General features: G+C 40.2%; 1 protein-coding gene across 4 annotated transcripts in view; it reads left to right on the top strand.

The window, feature by feature from the left end:
• crybg1a (crystallin beta-gamma domain containing 1a) overlaps positions 1-23005 on the top strand; it is a 237341-nt gene that overhangs the window by 201555 nt on the left and 12781 nt on the right. For 3 of the 4 annotated variants that reach the window (XM_048530499.2, XM_048530501.2, XM_048530500.2), the window contains 5 exons: positions 12852-12978; positions 14630-14662; positions 19233-19345; positions 20235-20364; positions 21679-21818. In XM_048530499.2, the coding sequence (XP_048386456.2) occupies positions 12852-12978; positions 14630-14662; positions 19233-19345; positions 20235-20364; positions 21679-21818 (543 nt within the window). Of the gene's footprint in view, positions 1-12851; positions 12979-14629; positions 14663-19232; positions 19346-20234; positions 20365-21678; positions 21819-23005 lie in introns of those variants that run through there. The other variant, XM_048530502.2, reaches the window with a different exon arrangement.

Below are 23005 nucleotides of genomic sequence, written 5' to 3'. Positions count from 1 at the left end.
TCCAACACTTTACCAACAACTGAGGTAAGGCTCACTGGTCTACAATTACCAGGGTTGTCTCTGCTCCCCTTCTTATAGCGTTCCCAGTCAATATTTGGAAAGTTGAAGTCCCCCATGACAACCACATTTGCTATCCTCCAGTCATCTGGCACTATTCCTGTAGACAATGACGAATTAAAGATCAATGCCAAAGGCTCGACAATCTCCTCCCTGGCTTCCCAGAGGATCCTAGGATAAATCCCATCTGGCCCAGGGGACTTATCTATCTTCACCCTCTGTAGGATTTCTAATACCTCTCCCTTGTGAACCTCAATCCCACCTAGTCTAGTAGCCTGTATCTCAGTATTCTCCTTGACAACATTGTCGTTTTCTACAGTGAATAATGTTGAAAAATATTCATTTACTGCTTCCCCTATTTCCTCTGACTCCACACACAACTTCCCACTACGATCCTTGATTGGCCCGAATCTTACTTTTGTCATTCTTTTATTCCTTAAATACCTATGGAAAGCTTTAGGGTTTACCCTGATCCTATCCACAACAACTTCTCATGTCTCCTCCTGGCTCTTCTGAGCTCTCTCTTTAGGGCTTTCCTGGCTACCTCGTAGCCCTCAAGTGCCCTAAATGAGCCTTCACATCTCATCCTAACATAAGCCGCCTTCTTCCTCATGACCAGAGATTCCACCTCCTTCGTAAACCAGGAAGTTTCTTCCGCGCTCTACAGCTTCCTCCCTGCCTGACAGGTACATATTTATCTAGGACACAGGAGCTTTTCCTTGAATAAGCTCCACATTTATAATGTGCCCATCCCCTGTAGTTTCCTTCCCCATCCTATGGTCCCTATATCTTGCCTAATCTCAGCATAATTGCCTTTCCCCCAGCTATAACTCTTGCCCAGTGGTATACACCTATCCCTTTCCATCACTAAAGTAAACATAACAGAATTGTGATCGGCTATCATCAAAGTGCTCACCTACTTCCAAATCTAACACCTGGCTGGGCTCATCACCCAGTACCAAATCTAATGTGGCTTCGCCCCTTGTTGGCCTATCTACATACTATGTCAGCAAGCCCTCCTGCACACACTGGACAAAAACTGACCCATCTATAGTACTCGAACTATAGTGTTCCTAGTCAATATTTGGAAAGTTGAAGTCCCCCATGACAACTACTCTGTCTCTCTCACTCCTATCGAGAATCATCTTTGCTATCCTTTCCTCTACATCTCTGGAACTATTCGGAGGCCTATAGAAAACTCCCAACAGGGTGACCTCTCCTTTCCTGTTTCTAACCTCAGCCCATACTACCTCAGTTGACGAGTCCCCAAACATCCTTTCTGCAACTGTAATACTGTCCTTGACCAACAATGCCACACCTCCCGCACCCCCCCCCCCCCACCCCCAACCTTTTACCATCTTCTCTGTTCTTACTGAAACATCTAAATCCCGGAACCTGCAACAACCATTCCTGTCCCTGCTCTATCCATTTCTCCAAAATGGCCACAACATCGAAGTCCCAGGTACCAACACATGCTGCAAGTTCACCCACCTTATTCCGGACACTCCTGGCGTTGAAGCAGACACACTTCAAACCAACTTCTTGCTTGTCGGGTATAGAGAAGGTGAATGGCAGTTGTCTTCTTCCAAGGGTGGGGGAATTTCAAGACTAGGGACATATTTTTAAAGTGAGAAGAGAAAGATTTAAAAAAACACGAGGGGCAATTTTATTTACATAGAATGGTTCGTGTGTGGAATAAACTTTCAGGGGAAATGGTGAATGTATGTACCATTACAGTGTTTGAAAGACATTTAGATAAGTACATGAATAAGAAATATTTGAGGGACATGGGCCAAGTGCAGGCAGGTAAACTAGTTTAGTTTGAGATTTTAATTAGCACAGACTGGTTGGACAGAACGGTCTGTTTCCCTGTTTCCCATATGAATGTATGACCGATAGGACCAATCAGGAGAAGAAATAGAAATTTAACTTGAGACTACAAGTATAATGGGAGTCATTTAGCTCAGTTGGCTGGATGTCTGGTTTGCAATGTAGAGTGACGCTAATAGTGTGGATTCATTTCTTGTACGGGCTTGAAGTTCCTGCTTCTCAACCTCTCCTCTTGTCCAAAGTGTGGTAACGTTCAGGTTAAACGGCTATCAGTTATCTCCCTCAAATGAGAGAGCAGCTGTATGATCCTCTGTGACTATGGCCACTTTACCTTTTCACAGGAAAAATAATTCATCGCTTAATTCCAATGTTTGAGAGTGCAAAGAATTTTGCTGTGCAACTGGTCTGCTTGACTGTTAACCTGGAAATCCCTGATGCTAATAAGTATGCTATCATTCATCAGAACAGTCCCTCGTCAGCTATCCAATGCCGTTTAGTCACAGCATAATTGATACCCCTTGTTAAATAAACTTTGGTGTTACCATGTACTATTTAGAAAGTAGTTGTTTTGGTCAGATCATTCTTGTTGGAGTCCAATCCCTCAACCTCAAACTTCACCTCAGGGGTTCCTCATGGTGCTATTTATTGGGTGAAATGTCTTCAACTGCTTCATAATAACCTTCTCTTCAACGTAAGGTCAGACGTTTGAATATTTTCACCGATGTTGGCAGAATCTTCAGCACCATTCACAAATCCTCAGAAACTGAAGCAGTCTGAAGTGTCTGGATAAATGTTACATTCTGGCTTGGGCTGAGAGATGACATCTGATAATAGCACCTATATTTTTGCAATAAACAACTGCACCTCCGAGTCGCGAACCATTTCAGCTCCCCCCCTCATTCCTCAGGTGACATGTCCATCCTGGGCCTCCTGCAGTGCCACAACGATGCCACCTGAAGTTTGCAGAAATAGCTACTCATATTTGGCTTGGGAACCCTGCAACCCAATGGCATCAATGTTAATTTCACAAGCTTCAAAATCTCCCCTGCCCCAAATGCATCACAAAACCAGTCCAGCTTGTCTCCGCCTCCCTAACTTGTTCTTCCTCTCACGTATCCCCTCCTCCCACCTCAAGCCGCACCCCTATTTCCTACCTACTAACCTCATCCCGCCCCCTTGACCTGTCTGTCCATTCTGGACTGACCTATCTCCTCCCTACCTCCCCTGCTATAGTCACCTTTACTGACTCCATCCCCATCTCTTTGACTTGTCTGTCTCCACTCCACCTATCTTCTCCTCTATCCATCTATCTACCTCCCCCTCTCTCCCTATTTATTTCAGAACCCCTTTCCCCTCCCCCATTTCTGACGAAGGGGCACGGCCCGAAACATCAGCCTTCCTGCTCCTAGGATGCTGCTTGGCCTGCTGTGTTCATCCAGCTCTGCACCTTGTTATCTCGGATTCTCCAGCATCTGCCGTTCCTATTATCTCTGATACACCTTCCAAACCCACAACCTCTTCCATCTAGAAGTACAAGGGTATTGGACATACGGGAACACCACCACCTCCAAGTTCCTCTCCAAGTCACTCACCATCCTGACTTGGAAATATATTGCTGTTCCTTCACTGTTGCCGGGTCAAAATTCTGGAATTCCCTCCCCAGTAGCATTGTGGGTCAACCCACAGCAAGAGGACTGCAGCGGTTGAAGAAGGCGGCTCACCACCTTCTCAAGGGCAACTAGGGATGCACAAGAAATGCTGGCCAGCCAGCGACACCCACATCCCACAAATGAATAAAAAACAACAGTGGCAACAATGTATGTTATCTCCAAGACGCACTAAAACAACTTGCAATGTTCCATCAATATTTTCTACCAAACTACAACTTCTATCACATAAAAGAACATCAGTGAACAAGGATAACAAACTGTGGAGCTGGATGAATACAGCAGGCCAAGCAGGCACCATTTACAAGCTGCTCACCATCTTGATTTGGAACTACATTGTCATTCTTCACTGCTATTGGATGAAAATCCTAGAATTCCTTTCCCAGCAGAACTCTGGCTGTGCCTGCACCAAATTAACTGCTGTGATTCAGGATGGCAACTCACCACTACCTTCTTAAGTGTAATCAGGGATAGACAACAATGGCTGCCCTTGTTAGCTGTGCCCGAATCCCCAGAACTATTGAAGAGAAATATCTATTTCAGTCAATAGAGTCAAGTAACAGATGGCCTCTTTGATACCTTTCTTTTACATCACTGCCACTGATGTCATTTCACCCCATTTTCTTTTCAAGAAAACCATAGGTGGTTACCCCATCTCCTGGAACCAAAACTGCAACACAATAGCAACTTTGTCATCACTCTGCTTGTGCACCATGTCATTTTGACAACCGCGGTGTTTATCAAAGCTACAATTTGATAAACACGATGAGCAACAAATTACTGTTATTAAGTTGCGATGCAGGTGAACACTTAGTTTAAGTGGAGTTTCTGCAATTCTTACATATGAAGTTATTTGGCCTAACATCTTCCCTAATGACATAATGACATCTCAAAATTGATTAACGCTTTTGTGCTACCTCCTCAAATGTCAGAAATAACCCTTCCATTTCATTCTAACCAGACTTCTTGGAACTAAATAAAAACACGTCTAAATCTCTTTTGAGACATTTCTGCTCGCAAGGAAGTAGTGCGAGATCTTCACTATCTCCTGAAAATATGGCTTCCCATTCCCGTTATTGAGACCCCAACTCTGGGCTAAAGTATGCCCGATAATATGTTCGCTGAGGATATCTGAATGACAAGTCTTTGGCCAGCCATTAATCCCTCCAGTGAAAATTTTCTACCATTTAGAATGAAACATACGGAAATTCTGACAAGTTTGCCAAAAGGTATAAATGGTAGAGCTGGGAGGCAGAAAGCATAAGGCATTCAATACAGTGAAATGTGAAGTCACCTTTAAATTATTTGAAGAGGAAGACTGAAACGTCTGGGAGCAAGTAGAAGATTCATGAACAGTATCACACTGGAACTGATTTGACTGGCAAGGAGTTCTATTTCTATGCAGCAACTTTCAATGATTCTGTAAGTTGACGGCCAGAAGAGTGATAAAGATGCTGATGTGTGAAACTCATAGGAGGAATATTTTCTCTGAACTTGTCTTAATGAATATTTTTGGGATAAAGCAAAGGAAGTTTGAGTTATCTTGTAGATATTTAGAATGTAGCTGTGAATATCCTTCTTCTCTCTGTTCTTCTTCTTGGATCATATTTGTATTAGCAGCTGTATTTTTCAATTTAATTCACCTTGACAACTGTAAGCAGATAGGTGAGTATTCATGGTAGATGGGTGGGCCTTCTTTATGACTGTTCTCAGGCCACAACATGTCTAAATGGAATCAGGGAAGATCTTTAAGGAAGGGTGTTTAACACAGTTGCAAACAATCTGTCACTTTTATATGATGTAAATCAAACAGACAGGGTAAGGCAATTCAAAGTTTTTATCTGTTGATTTGGAGAGATATTGCTAATTGCCGAGATGGGTGTGCCAGAAATAATGATATTATTGAGAGTAATTACTATCATTTTTTTTTCTTTGTAAGTACCACAGAGAGGACTAATAAGAAAAAAAATTTATGTAAATTTAGCTTGCTTGTGGTTTGGCGCAGATAACAGCAATTTTCTGCTAGAAATGGCTCCATACATTTTATAGCAGAAAAGCACTTCCTCGATTGTTGGTTTGTTATTAGTTAATATCTGAAATTAGAGTTAGGGTTGCATTTCAAGAAGCTGTAGAAAGTACATCCATCTTTGAACATGCCTCACAACCAGAGGTGTGATCTTGTCACAAAATAATGGATTATCATCAGTACATTTTTGGCAAGATTGCTTGATTTAGTTTTAATGATTAAACATAATGTAGACGAATGACAAATTGAGGTGTATACCACAAGAAAACAAAGCAACTTATCTGTAATTATTTATTGGAATGATGCATGTTTCAAAGTTGCAACTAATTAATGCTTAGAGGCATTATTAAGATTAGCACATTTGAGAGGGTTGGGATCATGCGAGCTGAGACTCGGTGAAGCTTAAGCAATAGTAAAAATAATCTGAATTTTGAACGCAGTGACAACTCAAACACTTCTTCTAGTGCAATTCAAATAATTGGTAGATTTCCAATAATGTTTTACGTTGTCAGCAGGAGGCTACTTAGCCAGGAGTCACAAGAATGATATTGCAGTAAGTGTTGGGAGGAGGTCAGAAGTGGGGAAGATTTAGGATTGAGATATTGGAACAGAGGATCGAAAAGCGGATCAAAACAAAGACAGACTCTGTGGAAGAACTGGAAATAAATGTTTAAAATTTAGCTTGCAGAATACTTTTCCTTAAGTAGTATTATGGGGAATCGAGTTGAAATTGAGAAAATGTTTGAGCAACAGGTGAAGCCAACTATTTCACACTACTACTCTGCAGCAGGAGTACAAGTTTATATTCACTACTAACAGAATGCTGCCATCAAACTAAAGACGTTCTGCCTTTCTCACAGATGTAACATGATGCATGAATCTTCATGCCAGTGTGTTGCCAGCTATTTAGCCTATGTATCACAAAGACTGGTAGATTATATTTCGGCATATACTTCGGCATTTCCTATCAGACAAGGTATTGTTTTGCCCAGCCAGTGCATGCTTGCAAATCACACAGCACTGTATCCAAAATTAGATATGATTTTGATTTGAAGAAGATGTACTAAATATTCCTGTGTGTGCTAATGATCATAATAGCAACCAACTTAAGCTTGTTTGTCAGGCTAGTATGCAGGGCCCTGTCCTTTGCAGACAAAAAGAACCAGTATATATGTTGTGCGATATTCAGATATTTTCTTGTTAACTCCTCAGGGCAACGCCTTGAATGATCAGTCAACCTGACTGCTGTAAAATTTAAACAAAGTTTGGCAATTAACTATAAATCATCATCTACTGTGCATTCTCCATGGCTATCCCTCTACCAATCACGGATAAGTAATCTGCATGCTTTGTTCAAAGAATACATCATTATTATTGCAAATTGCCCTGATGAGTGCGAAACAAAAGGCTTTGAGAAAATATGCCTTCTTCCAGCAATACTAAAATTGAGTTCCATTTGAAATTGATAAATGAACATACAGATATCTCGTGATGAACACTGCAAGCTTGCGTTCCACTAAAGAGAAGGTGTAAACAGCAGGTGGTTGTAGGACAGAGGGTAGGAGGATTGGGCTGGTGAGCTGTTATCACATGATGTCCTACACCAAGTGCCACTCACCTGTTACCACTGTCATCATTGAGTTCCTTCTCCTCAGCACTTTTCCATCTCTGTAAGCTCATCCAGCCCTAGGACCCCCAACACTATGGGAATTCTCCTGTGACTCTGTGTGTGCCCCTCCTTCTGGCCAATTGTTGGCAGATGTACTTTCAGCCACCAAGGCCTCATGTTCTGTAATCATCTACCTTTATCCCCTCTGCACCTTCACCTTCCTCTCTGATTTAACCCCTCTTTAAGCCTCTTTGAATAAGCTTTAGGTCACTCTCTCACCTCCACCTGTATCTCCTGCCCATTTTCCTCTGTGAAGTACTGACTTGTCTCTATCTACTGAGATATAATTATGCTGTATTGTTTAAAGTATTAATTTAATAGTTAATTCAAAAACTTTAGTAGAGGATTTGTCTTTATAGGGCCATGCTATAACTAGCACTTCCCTCTACAGGAAAAAATGAAAATTCATTTTTCCAGTGAGACAGCAAATTGGTACTTGCAGATCGAGTGCTCTTTGTGCACCCTGGCCAACTTCCTGCCTGTACCCAAGTAAAAAGTATGCTGTTGTGTTTTCATTCTGACATACATTGCATTTGATATCATAACGTGTACCTCCTCTTGGTTTATTCATTGATTTGCTTTGCAGCAAAGGAGCACCTGAGTTGATAATAAAACAGCAAGAAGGTGCTAAATCCATTTACAAGCCTTGGACTAGTGCTTGTTTCATGCATTTCAATCTTGTAAGGCAGGTCAATAACCCAAAAGAAATTTGATGTTTGCATTCAATCCATGAAAAGTAGAACTATGCTTTGCCCATATTTTTAACGTAAAAATGGATAAATCACCTGATTGTGTACTTAAGTTTATTTTCAACCTGATATTCACAAATGAAAGAATGTGAAATGTATTTCTAACACAAAATGCATAAGTTTCAAAAACCAAAAGAACTGCAAATGCTGTAAATCAGGATCAAAAACAGAGGTTGCTGGAAAAGTTCAGCTGGTCTGGCAACCTTTGTGAAGAAAATTCAGAGTAAACGTTTTGGGTCTGGTTCTGAGGAAGGGTCACTAGACCTGAAACATTAACTCTGATTTTTCTTCACAAATGCTGCCAGAACTGCTGAGCTTTTCCAGCAACTTCTGTTTTTGTTTATGCATAAATTACATATTTCATTTCGTTGAGGATGAAAATAATGATACATTAATGAAAATATCATTCCTGTCAAATGTTGCTTCAACTTGCAATAGCAATCAATGCAACAAAATGGCAGCAGTGAGGTCTTGAAAGAGAATTTGGATAACACTGATCTTCGTGATCCTGAATAATCTTGTCTTGCTCTATACTCTCATCATCATAGGAGCTATTTCTTGCTTCATTTCAACTGTTTAAAGTAAAACTTTCCATTGTTTATAATCATTTATACTTTGAGCTCCTGTGCATATACCATAGAACACATTATATAAGCCAACTTGTAACATAAAATGAGTGCGCTTTCCTGGTGTGAAAAATCATGTTTAGGCATATAAGATAACGAGGTGTAGAGCCGGATGAACACAGCAGGCCAAGCAGCATCAAAGGAGCAGGAAGGCTGACGTTTTGGGCCTAGACCCTTCTTCAGAAATGGAGGAGGGGAAGGGCGTTCTGAAATAAATAGGGAGAGAGTGGGAGGTGGATAGAAGATGGATAGAGGAGAAGGTGGATGGGGAGGAGAACAAGACAGGTCAAAGAGTCGGGGATGGAACCAGTAAAGGTGAGTGTACATGGGGATTTAGGGAGGAGATAGGTCAGTCCAGGGAGGATGGCCAGGTCAAGGGGGCGGGATGAGGTTTGTAGGTAGGAAATGGGCGTGGAGCTTGAGGTGGGAGGATGGGATAGGTGAGAGGAAGAACAGGTTAGGGAGGCGGGAATGAGCTGGGCTGGTTTTGTGATGCAGTAGGGGGACGGGAGATTTTGAAGCTTGTGAAATCCACATTGATACCATTGGGCTGCAGCGTTAACAACATTCTGGCAGTAACACTGAAGATTTGTTTCAAAACTAATGTCACCTCTGAGCAAGCTGTTACTGTACAGCTGCAATATCAACACATTCCCAGCATTGTAGAAAATTGCTCAGGACTGTCCAGTCCATGAATAGTATGACAAAACAAACTTAGTCAGATATTGCCCTATCAATCTACTCTTAGTTATCAGCAAAGTGATAAAGGATGTCATTGACTGTACTGTCAAGTAGCATTTGTTGAGCAATAATCTGCACAGTGATGTTCAGTTAGGCTCCATCCGGGCTGCTTAAACCTGAATTCATTGTGAATTTAGTCCATCGTGAACAAAAGAGCTGAACTCCAGGGTGAGATGTGAGTATCTGCACTTAACATCCAGAATTATTGAGTGCAGCGTCAAGGAGCTGTAGTAAAACTGGAGTCAATAGGAATCCGGCATGAAATCTCTCCATTGGTTGGAGTCATATCTAGCACAAAGTAAGTTGGTGGTTTTTGGAGACCAATCATCTTTATACGAAGACATCACTGTAGAATTTTATCAAGATAGATATTTTCAATCAAGGTGTAGAGCTGAATGAACCCAGCAGGCCAAGCAGCATCATAGGAGCAGGGAAGGCTATGAAGCTCCTCTGATGCTGTTTGGCCTGCTGTGTTCATCCAGCTCCAGACCTTGTTATCTCAGATTCTCCAGCATCTGCAATTCCTATTATCTCAGATATTTTCAATCAGCCTGTTAGGGGACGGTAACACACCAATGGAGCAGGTGGGACTACAACATGGATGTCCTGGCTTAGAGATAGGGACATTACACTGTGCAACAAGATTCCTTTAAATTCTTCAGGGTAGACCTTAGACCTAATCTTCAGCTGTCTTCACCAGTGATTTTCTCACCATTACAAGGGTCAAAAGTGAGGCTGGTTGCAATTAATTGTACAACGTTCAACACTATTTGTGACTTTTCAGAAACTGAACAACATCCCGCTTGAGCTGATCAATAAGCAACAAGTTATTCACATTGATGACAAACATGCCAGCCAATTACTACCTCAAACAAGAGAGAATCTAGCATTGCTCCTTGATGTTCAATGGCATTGCCATGTTTGAATCCCCCCACAATCAACATTCTGGTGGTTACCATTGACTGTAAACTGAATTGCAACTGCCATACAAATATTGTAGCTACAATAACAGTTTAAAAGCTTGGAATTCTGAGCAAGTAACTCACTTCCTGTCTTCGTGGTACTTACAGGCATCTACAAGGCCCAAGTCAGAAATGCCCTCCACTTGCCTGAATGAGTGCCCTCCAAAAATACACAAGAAATTCAACACCATGCGGGACAAAGCAGCCTGCCTGATTGACATCTTTCCACCACTTTCAACATTCACATCCTTCACCATGACTCACAGTTTATTGGAACCCTACAGTTCAGCCTTGCAAGTCTGTATCAACCCTCTGAGGAGCATCCTATGCCGACCCTTTTATTCCTGCAACCCTGTGCTTACTATGGCTAATCCACCTTGCATGCACATCCTTGGACTCTATGGACAATTTAGCATGGCCAATCCACCTAACCTACACATTTTGCACTGTGAAAGGAGACCAGAGCACCTGGCAGAAACCCAGACAAACACAGGAACACCATGAAAAAGTCACACAGACATTTACCCAAGGCGGTAATCAATCCCGGGTCTCTGGCTCTGTGGGGCAGCGCTGCTAGCTATTGATCCACTGCCATCCTATTGGAACAGTGTGTACTTTGTTAGATTTTGAAAATGGTGACCAGCATCTGCAGGTCATATTTTGTGAAATAACCTGGAAGTTTCTTATTTAGATCTTCCAAATGGACAAATATTGAGATTTTTTTTCTTTTTCACTGGATCAGTATTTTGGACCCTCATACCTCAGCTCTGTTAAAATTATATTACAGTAGTTCAATAAAGAGGCACACTGCTTCTCAGGAAAACCTGTAATGATTAGTAAATGAGCCACTGCCAGTGTCGCCCACCACAAATAAATTGCCTTTACAGTCCTGAGATGGACCCCAGTCTTGTCAGTTATTCACACTCTGATTTAGTTATTTGATAAAGCTGAATGGCGTTGAAATAGAAGTCCACATCTGCTTAAATTTGTTTTCTCCATGTTGACTAATCAGTAGGGCAACTAGCCTATAATTCCAGATGATGAAAAGCAGAGAAATGAGGTCGATAATTTAGCTTTATAGTGAAGATTAATGGTGATTTGCATGGGAAGTAGGGTAATTTCTACTAGAGTACTGTATACAGTGAGATCATCAGATCTCTGCAGTCAAAAGCATTGTTTGTCTAATCACATCTGAACAGGTTGATGAGAAAATATCTAGCAAGATTGCCTTTAGGGATCTTGTGGCACAGTGATAGTGTCTCCTTCCACCAGTCATCTCTCTTTAATGAGACGTAGCCTCTGGGACTGTATGACTTTACGTATACCTCTGGACCGAGAGCCCAGAGTTCAAGTTCCATCTGCTCCAGATATGTGTAATACTGTCTCTGAACCAGTTGATTAGAAAATATCGAGTAAGATAGCCCACAAACTTGACTATAAACTTAACCAGTTCCTGACAGGCCTAATGCTTGGATCCAGTGGCAGATCAGGTCTCTCTGAAATGGAGAGTTGCGGATCTTGGTTGCCAACTGTTCCTTCATATTTTTAAAAATTAATTCTTGGGATGTGAGTGTTTCTATCAAGGCTAAAATGTACTGCAAATTCCTACTTGTGTTGAAAAGATAACAGCAGTTAGATTCTGGAGTTGAGTGGCTAATTGCGATATTTCATAAGGAGATAGAAAGTCTATTATATTGATGTTAACCTAGAGTCATAAGAGTTAGGCCGGTTAAAGATGGCAGTTTTCCTTTCCTAATGAGATTGCCTAGTTTTGCCTTGCAGTACTTACAACCATACAAAATAGGAGCAAAAGTAAGTCATCCAGTCCCTTGAGCCTGCTATACCACTCATTAAGATTATTATTCGTTTGTATTTTGACTTTCATATTCCCAACTAAGCCTTATTAAAAAAAAACACAAATTCTATCCACAATAGTAAGCTTGGAATCACTATATGTGGAGACATCAGCAAACATGTTCATTGAGAAAGTGGTCGAGATATTGAAGGGATGTGTTGGCACAACTACTGCGATTATCTCCACTGGTCAGTGGGTATGAACTGATCAGATACTTACTAATCAGATAGCAATTTAAAATAATTGAGGAGCAATGTGGATTTAAAGGAAAGCTTTCTTTGTACAGTGATGGGAATGTGGAATTTTCTGCCACAAACACATAGTTGAATCCAAGTGCATAAATTCTTTTTAAGAGGAAATTGGAGAAGTGATTAGAGTAAAAGGGCAATATTAAAAGGAATGTAAGTAAATTGAGAGTGGATCAAGACTCTTGAAAAATATCAAGAGGTACTTGAAAGATTGAAAGGCCATTATTAATAACATTCCATGCAGCTAAATGTTCTGGTCAGAAAACTTAAGTGAGGACTTGTTGAAATTCTCTTTCTTTTCAATGGTGTGGTTGCTAAGTTTTGGAATCTCAAGAGGTATAAAATTGACAGCTCCATTATGGATTGGTTAAATATGCTGACTCAGTACGTATAACAATTGTCTTCTCACCTTGTTTTGTAGCTGGGTTGCATATGAGAGTACTGACTACACAGGTGAACAGTATGTTCTGGAGAAAGGACTTTACAGTAGCTTGGAAGACTGGGGCGCGATAAGTTCAAAAATCTCCTCTGTTCAACCCGTTCTCTTGGTAGGTGATTAAATTTACCACTTTGTATGTTTAAAATGGATTCAATAATTTAAGAGGCAATTTATTAATTTGAGGCTGATATTTCAAAAATTTCCAGTAATGTAAAAGCCTATTACAAGGTAAAAGGTAAGACACTTGTAACATGTTAATTTTTAAATCATCTTAACATTTAAAATTATAGAACAACCGTTTGGAATGGAACGGAAGGAAAAGCTGTAGAAAAATCAAATAGGTTCCTCCACCTTTCTTTCCCAAAACATGTTTGCAGACCATATTGATCAGGTCTGATTTGACTTTTACGTTTGAGACAAGGTACCTGGTAATTCTACAAAATACTGAAATATATTGTGTAACTTTCTGCTGAAGTGACATTTGTCTCCCAAGTACATAACATAATAATACTAGCAAATTTTATTGTGTGGTACTATACTCTTATAAAAGTCGATCGCATTATAAAAATGTTACAATTGTGTGCACTTCCTTTTAGAAATAAATTATCTTCCTTTTATCTCTGGCCAGACAAGTTGAAACAGCTGTTAAAAAGGCTTATAGAATCCTTGGGTTTATAAGTAGACGCATAGAGTATAAAAGCAAGGAAGTGATGCTACATATCTACAAATTATTCGTCACACCAAATTTGGAGTATTGTGTTTCGTCCTCGGCACCCCATTTATGGAAGGGCGTTGAAGAATGCCAAGGAGATTTACTTGAGTGACACTAGGAATGAGGGATTTTAGATAAAGGGAAAGATTAGAGAAATTGGGCTTATTTTCCTTAGAGCAGAGAAGATTAGGAGGTGACTTTATTGAGATATTCCAAATTCTGAACAATCTTAATGAGATAAAGAAAGTTGTTCTATTTCTATTAGTTGGCATGTCAGCAACTAGGGGTCACAATTTCAAGATTGTTAACAATAGAGCCAAGAGTGAAATAATGAGAAATGTTTTCACTCTTAATTGTTGTGATTTGGAATGCGCTGCTTGGGAGAGTTGTGGAGTGGATTCCATGGTAGGTTTCAAAAGACAGCTGCATAAATATTTGAAAATGGTGAATTTAGAGGGCTACTGAGATAGGGCTGGAGAATGTGACTAGCTCGGTACCTCTTTTGAGGGCCATTACAGGCACTGTGTGTCGAATGGCCTCCTTTTGTGCTGTAAAATTCTATGATTCCATGTCCATAGTTCAACCATGAAAATGAGTATGAGACAAAAGACAGACAGACAGACAGAAACAAGAATGTGACAGATGAGCAAAGAGGCTGCGATGGAAATCAGATCATGACCCATTTCTGGCTGATCTCAGTAAGTTGTTCTTCCCACAGGGCCATCAAAACAGTTGTGGACCTGAGAGTAAGATAGTGGACCCATGAATAATTTAAGAATGATGATTAAGCTATTTCTGGATGATTTAATTAAGACAGGTAAAATAGACTTAGATCAATGCACCCACTTTGCAGTTTTATTGCCAATAGATGCCATCTTCCAACTAGGGAGTTCCTTCCAGGACATAAGGCAAAGTAGCTATTCTGGAGAGGAGTGGGGAAGAAAGGGGGAGGACGGGGAGACTCCTTATAGCCATTAATTATAGCTAAGCCTCTTCTTTTAAGAATTTGTTAATGAATAACAATAAACCTTAATCTTATTTTTTACAGGATATTGAGGACAGTGAACTTTCTAAGTTCAAGGTATGATTCAAAGTTCAATTCAATGTTTTTATTTACTTTTTTAATATTTGACAAGCATTTAATAGGAGTGGTTAAGCTATGAACAAGCATTTAATAGGAGTGGTTAAGCTGTGTCCAAGTATGGTTAGAGTGATTTATCACAACCTGCAGTTTAAAGCAACAAAAATTGTTACAACATTGATGCAGACATTTTGGGCAGCAGAACCTTTCCAAACATTAATGTCATTTTGGCACCAGACATAAGGAATCTCTGCATGTTGAGCAATAGTGATATCATCAGGCAGGCTGAACAACCAAACACATCAAAACAAAATCCCTCTGACACCAAACCAGGAAGTAGCAAGCATATTTTATCACAGGCTGTGATTCATATAAACACAATTTGTAGGTGTTGCAAGGAGCACTCAAGTGCAAACAGGAAGCCACAGAAAGCAGCAGGCATTCTCAAAGATGATAGGAACTGCAGATGTTATCTCGACAGTCTCAAAGAGCACTCTGCAAGAAGTGCCAGTTTATAAAAGTTCCTCAGAAATTTAGAACTTGTTTCTGAAAACTAATGTAGTTCATTCCATGTCATGCTCCTTGCTTTCAAAAAAAAAGAGCCTGGCTGGCCCTTTGCGTCTCTCTCCAACTGCACCCCTCACCCTGTGCATGCTTCCCCTTGCTCTTGTTCCCGGCACTGGTCTTTGTCCCTGCACTCATCAGGGAAGAGAAGCTTCATCAGAAGCAGCCTTTGCCACTGTCTGCCTCTTGTCCTCAGCCCCCCAGACCCCTTGTTAGCGGCATGTGAACTGATGCTGACATCACTGTGCACCATTGGCTAGGCCACTTTGGCACTATACCTAATCACTCCATTTTTCATGCTGTTCAGAATTTTACAGAAAAAATAAATTTAGGGACGTACACGCAGAAATAAGGAACAAGCGCAATTTTTTTCTTTTGTATAATCCAAGCATCCGTGGAACTTCTACATGAGCTGACATTTTCCTTAACAAAGCATCACTTTTACAAGTTCTCACTGTAAATAAGTGTCTATAGGTGAAAGTTCATGTCATTTCAGAGATTCTAGATAGCTAACATCATTAAAAAATCTGGCAGTGTGCCCTGTGGAAGAGATCAAGGAACAAAAGTGGCCCATTCAACACTTCACATCTGCTCCACCATTTAATCAGGTCAGAACCAGTTCAATTCCTGGGATGGCAGGACTGATATATAAATAGAACATAGAACAGTACAGCACAGTACAGGCCCTTCGGCCCACGATGTTGTGCCGAACCTTTACCCTAAACCTAAAGGTCTATCTAACCTCCACCGCTACTTTATACGATCATACATGTGCCTATCTAATAGCCACTTAAATGGCCTTAATGAGGCTGACTCCACTACCCTGTCCAGCAATGCATTCCACACCCCTACCACTCTGAGTTAAGAACCTACCTCTGACGTCTCCCCGATACCTACCTCCTTTCACTTTAAAACTATGTTCCCTTGTAATAGCTACTTCCACCCTAGGAAAAAGTCTCTGGCTGTCTATTCTATCTATACCTCTGATCATTTTGTACACCTCTATCCAGTCACTTCTCATCCTTCATCATTCTAAAGAGAAAAGCCCTAGCTCTGTCAACCTTTCCTCGTAAGATCTTCCCTTCATTCCAGGCAATATCCTGGTAAATCTCCTCTGCACCTTTTCCAATGCTTCCATATCTTTCCTATGATGAGGTGACCAAAACTGGACAGATGTGGCTGAACCAGGCTTTTGTATATCTGGAGCATAACTTCACGGTTCTCGAACTCAATCCCTGTATAAATGAAAGCTAACACACCATACACCTTCTTAACAACTCTATCCACCTGGGTAGCAGCTCTCAGGGAACTGTGAACATGAACCCCAAGATCCCTCTGCTCCTCCACACTGCCAAGAATCTTTCCGTTAACTCTGTATTCTGCTTTTTGTCCTTCCAGAATGAAACACCTCACACTTTTCAGGGTTAAATTCCATCTGCCACTTCTCAGCCCAGCTCTGCATTCTATCAATGACCCTTTGTAACCTAGAACAGCCCTCCGCATTGTCCACAACATGACCCACCTTCGTATCATTCTTGAATTTACTAATCCACTCTTCCGCTCCTTCATCCAAATCATTTACAAAAATCGCAAATAGAAGAGGACCCAGAACAGATCCTTGTGGTACACCACTCATAACTGAGCACCATGTTGAATATCTTCCGTCCACTACCACCTTTTGTCTTTTGAGCGTCAGCCAATTCTGAACCCAATCTGTCACATTTCCCCCTATCCCATACCTCCTCCCCTTCTGCATGACCCTACCATGGGGAACCTTATCAAATGCCTTACTTAAACCCATGTATACCACATCCACTGCTGCACCTTCATCCACGTATTTGGTCACCTCTTCGAAGAATTCACTAAGGTTTGTGAGACATGATCTATCCCTCATAAATCTATGCTGACTATCACGAATCAAACTGCACCTTTCCAAGTCATCATAAATCCTGTCTCTCAGAGCCCTTTCCAATAATTTTCCCACCACTGATGTAAGACTAACCGGCCTGTAATTTCCGGGGTTATCCCTGTTCCCTTTGTTGAACAAGGGAATGATGTTTGCCTGTTTCCAATCTTTCGACACTATACCTGTGGACAGTGAGGACGAAAAGACCACTTCCGAAGGCCCTGCGATCTCGTCCCTCACTTCCCATAGAATCCTTGGATAAATCCCATCAGGCCAGGGGGACTTATCCATCTTCAACTTCCTCCTAATTCCTAGCACATCTTCTTTACTAACATCGACCTCCTCTAGCCTACCAGCCAGTTTCACAACGCCCTCCTCTACAAGTAGGTTCTCAGTTGTGAACACTGAAGAAAAATATTCATTAAGGACCTCTTCTATCTCTTTAGGCTCTGTGCACAAATACCCTTTACAATCCTTGATCGGCCCTACCCTTTTTCTGGTCATTCTCTTGTTCTGCACATATGTGTAAAAAGCCTTGGAGTTTTCCTTGATCCTATCCACCAAGGTTTTCTCATGCCCCTTTATAGCTCTCCTAAGCCCTTTCTTCAGCTCCTTCCTGGCTAACTTCTATCCCTCTAGAGCCTTTTCCTTTCTTCTCTTCCTAAACCTTACATAAGCCTCCATCTTTCTCTTTACCAGTCGTTCGACCTTTCTCAAGAACCATGGCATGAATAGAGGTGATAGATCAGTTGGGACTATATTCACTAGCATTTAGAAAAATGAAGGGTGATCTCATAGAAGACTATGAAATTCTAACAGCTCTACAGAAGTAAGTGCAGGAAGGATCTTTTTGAGGTCCAGGGCATCCAGAAGCAGTGCTCCCAGTCTAAGGATGACATGTAGCCCATTTAGGGCTGAGATGAGGAGGAGTATCTTCACTCAGAGGATGGTGAATCTGTGGAATTCTCTGGCACAGGATGCGGTTGAAGGCAAAACATTGAATGTTTTCAAGATGCAGATAGATGTAGTTCTTATGGCTAAATGGATCAAAGTGTATGGGGCGAATGCCGAATAGAATACCGAGTTGGATAATCAGCCGTGATCACATTGAATGGCCTACTCCTATTCCTATTTTCCATATTTCTGTGTTTCTGCAGCTAATCTGATTTTAACTCCACATCCTTGTATATCGCTGATGATATTTCATCCCCTTGGTAATCAAGACACTGTCTACCTCTGCCATAAAAATATTTAAAGATTCTGCATTATTACCTTTTGGGAAAGGGAATTCCAAAGACTCTCAACTGTCTGAGAGTGAAACATCCTCATTTCTGTCTTAATTTGGTGATCCTTCATGTTTAAATTATGTTTAAACTTAGTTTCAGATTTTCACACAAGAGGACATATCCTTTCCAAATTCAACCTCCCCCAGGAGCTTCAATTTAGTTTCAGTTTAGCCAGTCCTGACCGGGACCCGTGGTTCAGTGGTTAGCAATGCTGCCACACAGACGAGGGAGCTGGGTTCAATTCCAACTACAGATGACTGTCCATATGGAGTTGACACATTCTCCCCATGTCTGTGTGGGATTCCATTGGGTGCTCTGGTTTTCCCCTACATTCCAAAGATGTACAGGCAAGGTTGATTGGCTATGCTAAATTGGCCATAGTATCCAGAGATGTGCAGGCTACGTGGGTTAAACTGTGGGGAATGCAGTGATGGGGCGGGTCTAGGTGGGAATGCATTTTGGAGGGTCAGTGTTGACTTTTTGGGCCAAATGGCCTGCTTCCAAATTGTAGTATTTCTATCATTCTACGACACCTGTCTCTGTTCCGTCATTGAAATGCCCAGGCGTGGAAGTTGGAAAATCCTGTCAGTTTTCAGACTAATGAACATTAATAGTTTTCCTGTCAGTGCAAAAACCGGACAGTCTGAAATACAACCAAAATCTAATTTTACACACAGTTTGACATAAATAAAGGAATGGGTATATTGTTTCATGAAAAAGTATTAAATTAAGATATATGCTACATTAGCATTATGGTTATTTTTGCTTAGCATTTTCTGTGTCATTTATTATCGATTAAACTCTTGACTTGCAGGTGCATTTTTTTTCGGAGCCTGAATTTCAAGGGAATGCACAGATTTTTGACGTGGACACAGCCCAATTTCCAGATGGTTTCTCACCCAAGTCCTGCAAAGTTCAATCTGGCAGGTGATGAAAATTAACTTCAGACATGCATCGACTTAGCCAACTCTTGATAAATTGGTTTGAAGCACAAATTTAACTATTTCAATTGAATTAATCTATATAATTATTTTCACAACATTTAGCATTATAAACAGCTAATCATTCTAAGAAATAATCTAACCTAAATACTGGATTTTTAACAGTTCCTCTGGAGGAACTATTAAAATGTGTTAAAATGTTCCTCCAAAGGAACCGCCTTGAATTTTGATGGAAAATTGGCTCTGTTAAAGTTTCACTGTACAGTGCATATTGCATTGCCTCTGTGTGAGAAAACCCCGTTGTCTATAAAAGAATACAAATCCCATCTGAGCATATTGCTGCTGTGAAATGTTTCTCTGTTTAGACCCTTTGCATGCAAGATGGTTTGTTGAAAATGGTGAGATAACAAGGTGTAGAGCTGGATGAACACAGCAGGCCAAGCAGCATCTTAGAAGAAGGAAAGCTGCTTTGTTTTGCCTCCTTTATGGATCCTCATACACTACATCTTCAATAGTTTACTAAGAGTACCTCATGATTAGAATTATAGTAAAAGGTATATGTGTAAGTTTATGCTTTCGCTTTAAGAGTATCAATTTGCTTACAGTTAATGTATCTGGGAATTCTTAGACTTTAAGGTTCTTTTCAAATGAGTGTTTGAACCTGATTACGAACAGACATGGACTGATATCACTAGATTAATTCTAAATTAGCAATGTCGTTGTAGGTGAAAATTGGAGTTTAAAAAAAGGAGAAATAATAATTTGTGCAATTATGTACTTTTTTTTAAATGAGAAGACCATCTGTTGAGAATGGGAAAAGAAACAGGAAGATATACACCAAGAAACTGTGATTCATTGTATTTTGCCCTTTGCAGCTGGGTGGCTTATGATGCAGAGAATTTCACTGGTAACCAATATGTACTCGAGGAGGAAATCTATCCTGATTTGATCATGATGGGATGTACAAAGGGTGACTGTATAAAATCTGTGAAGAAAGTAGATTTTGTAAGTATCTTTTAGATATTTAGATATTTTAGTTTTCACAACAGTGACATCTGATGTCATTGATGTGTTCTAAAACAAATCAGCAATCAATTTCTCTTTTAAGTAGAAGTTGCATGATTGATAGCATCAGCATGAAGTCACAGCGTCCAATCCTAATGTTGTTCTTTGTAATTCAGCCCAAAGATTACTAAAAGGAAGCCCTCAAACAAGACTGTTTTTCTCTCATTTACAAAGTATGTATCCCAGCTGTGCAGTTGTGCTCTTATCTAAACAACCAGTAATAGCATGAAAACTTGAATCTTCAGTAAGTGTGGAAAGATTAATTGGAACTGCTTGAATTCCATTTTTCTGTTGGAGATCCCTACCTCTCAATTGCTTGAGCACCAGGCCCGTCCCTGAACGAAAATGGCTTGCAAGTGTTTCGTTTAACACCTTAACATCAAGTAGTTATTAAATGACATTGCTACTACACACAATCTTTATCTCCTAATTTTGTATCTAAAGTTCCCAAGAACAAGATTGCAGCATCTTTCATGAAGTGAGAATGAACAGAAAGAGTCCATTTGACTCCTTGTGCTTCTGCTACTACTTTGAAAGGGAGATCCTATCAATCCTACAGCCTTGCACATTGCTCTCACAATGTCTTCACTTTGAGATTTATGCTTTTTCAAAACTATTATCAATTGGGTATCCATCACCCTTTTAGACAGTGCATGTCAGATAATAACAGCTTGCTGTGTAATTTCGTTCATCTCATCATGTCACCTCTTGTTCTTTGCGTGTTATCTTGAATCTGTATCCTCTAGCTAATGACCTTTCTGTCACTTGAAAGATGTTCTTTTTACTTGCTGTACCAAAATCCTTAATATCTTTGAGCACCCATATTGGATTTCCCCTTATCTCTGCTGTAAGAGAAATATCCCAGTTTGTCTAGTCTTTTTCTGTAGGTGAAATCATATATCCATGGAACTGTTCCAGTAAATCTTCATTGCAACCTCTCTAACAGCTTGACATCCTTCTGTACAGTATTTTTCCCAAAGTTGGCTACAATACTTGAGAGGCAACTTAACCAGTGTCTTAAAAAGAATTAGCATATATCTTCCTTGATTTTATGCCCTATGTCTCTATTTATAATGCTACAGACCCCTCATCTTTTCAACAGACTTTCAGCTTGTCCGGTCAGCAGCAGAGACTTGTGTACAGACACCCTAGGTCTGTCTGCGCCCCTTATAAATTATACCCTTTAGTGCATCTTGCCTCTCCTCATTGTCTCTATCAAAAAGAATTAACACTTCTGTTTTTTTGTTTTGATAGTGCTTTTCTATTCCAGCAATAATTCTCTTTGCACGGGAGAAATTTCATGGAAAGAAAATTGAATTGGCTTCAGAAATGCGGAATCTGGCTTTGGAGGGATACAATAATCATATCTTTTCTGTTAAAGTTACTGGTGGCATGTAAGTACATATTTGTCCTAAATCATTTAATACACAGGATACACTCTTTAAAAAGATCTGTACATGTGTTGGGAGACTGTAGATCCATCTATTGCATATTTGTTATTACCAAATTATATTTAACTCTTTATCTTCCATATTCTAGTTAGGGTTCATTTCATAAACTATGCAATTGGACGAAATTTCCCAAAATTAGCAAATACACTTTATAAATATTAATCATTTTGTTTTTGTTTCAAACATGTTGAGCGTGAATAAATGGAGAGAGGGGTATTAAAGCCTGCGTTGAAGAGTGGAGTTTGGTGCATTATATAAAAGAGCCAGGATATAGGTAAACCTATACACATAGTGCCCCACCAAACCATTTGCCAAAATTTAAAGCTGTAGCTTTGCTCACACTGTACCAACTAACTGAAGGGATTTCTCCAGTATTCCTCCAAAATCCAGAAGACAAGAGTCTGAGTAGACAAAAACAGAGAATGTTGGAGAGACTCACGAGCCCTGCCTGCATCTGTAGAGAGGAAGCAGAATTAACATTCATGGCCAATGGATCCTTCCTCAGAACAGATGCCGCAAGCCTTACTCAGTTTGTCCTTCAATTTCTGTTTTTGTTTCATATTTCCAGCATCCATAGCTCTTTGTTTTATTTTAGCTTATGGGGAAATATATGTGTAATTGCTTTTACTCAATACTCCATATTTTGTTTTAAGAGTAAGAAAGGAAAGTATTGCATCTTTTGAGCTCTCAGGCATCTTAACATGCGTCACATTTGTTTGAAATATAATCACTGTTGTAATGTAGGGAATCTTAATTTTCATCTCTATGAACTTGCTTTGAATTTGCAAAGCAAAAGTGGTCTGACTTCCAATTGGCTGGGATGGTTTTGATGCGAAATAGTTTGGTGAAAACGTCAGTTTAACTGGTTCAACATTTGACCCTTTGACCCAACATTGTGATACCAAGCTATATTCGTTGGTCTTGCTAGAATTGATATTGATTATGTGTGGATAGGTGATCTGATCTCCAAGGTGCATTTAGATCTATTGGTCACAGAGTTGAAATTGGCTTGATATAGTGTTTTCAATTAACAGATGTTTTTGGAACGTTTCAGCTGAATGCCGAAATGCCACAGTGAGTCATTTGCATAGGATAAGAAACAAAAGCAAATTCTGTCTTAAGGTACTTTT

Source organism: Stegostoma tigrinum, chromosome 4, assembly GCF_030684315.1.
Source record: "Stegostoma tigrinum isolate sSteTig4 chromosome 4, sSteTig4.hap1, whole genome shotgun sequence".
NCBI lineage: Eukaryota > Metazoa > Chordata > Chondrichthyes > Orectolobiformes > Stegostomatidae > Stegostoma > Stegostoma tigrinum.
The sequence above is the reverse complement of the archived record's forward strand: the minus strand, read 5'-3'. Positions and strand labels throughout refer to the sequence as shown.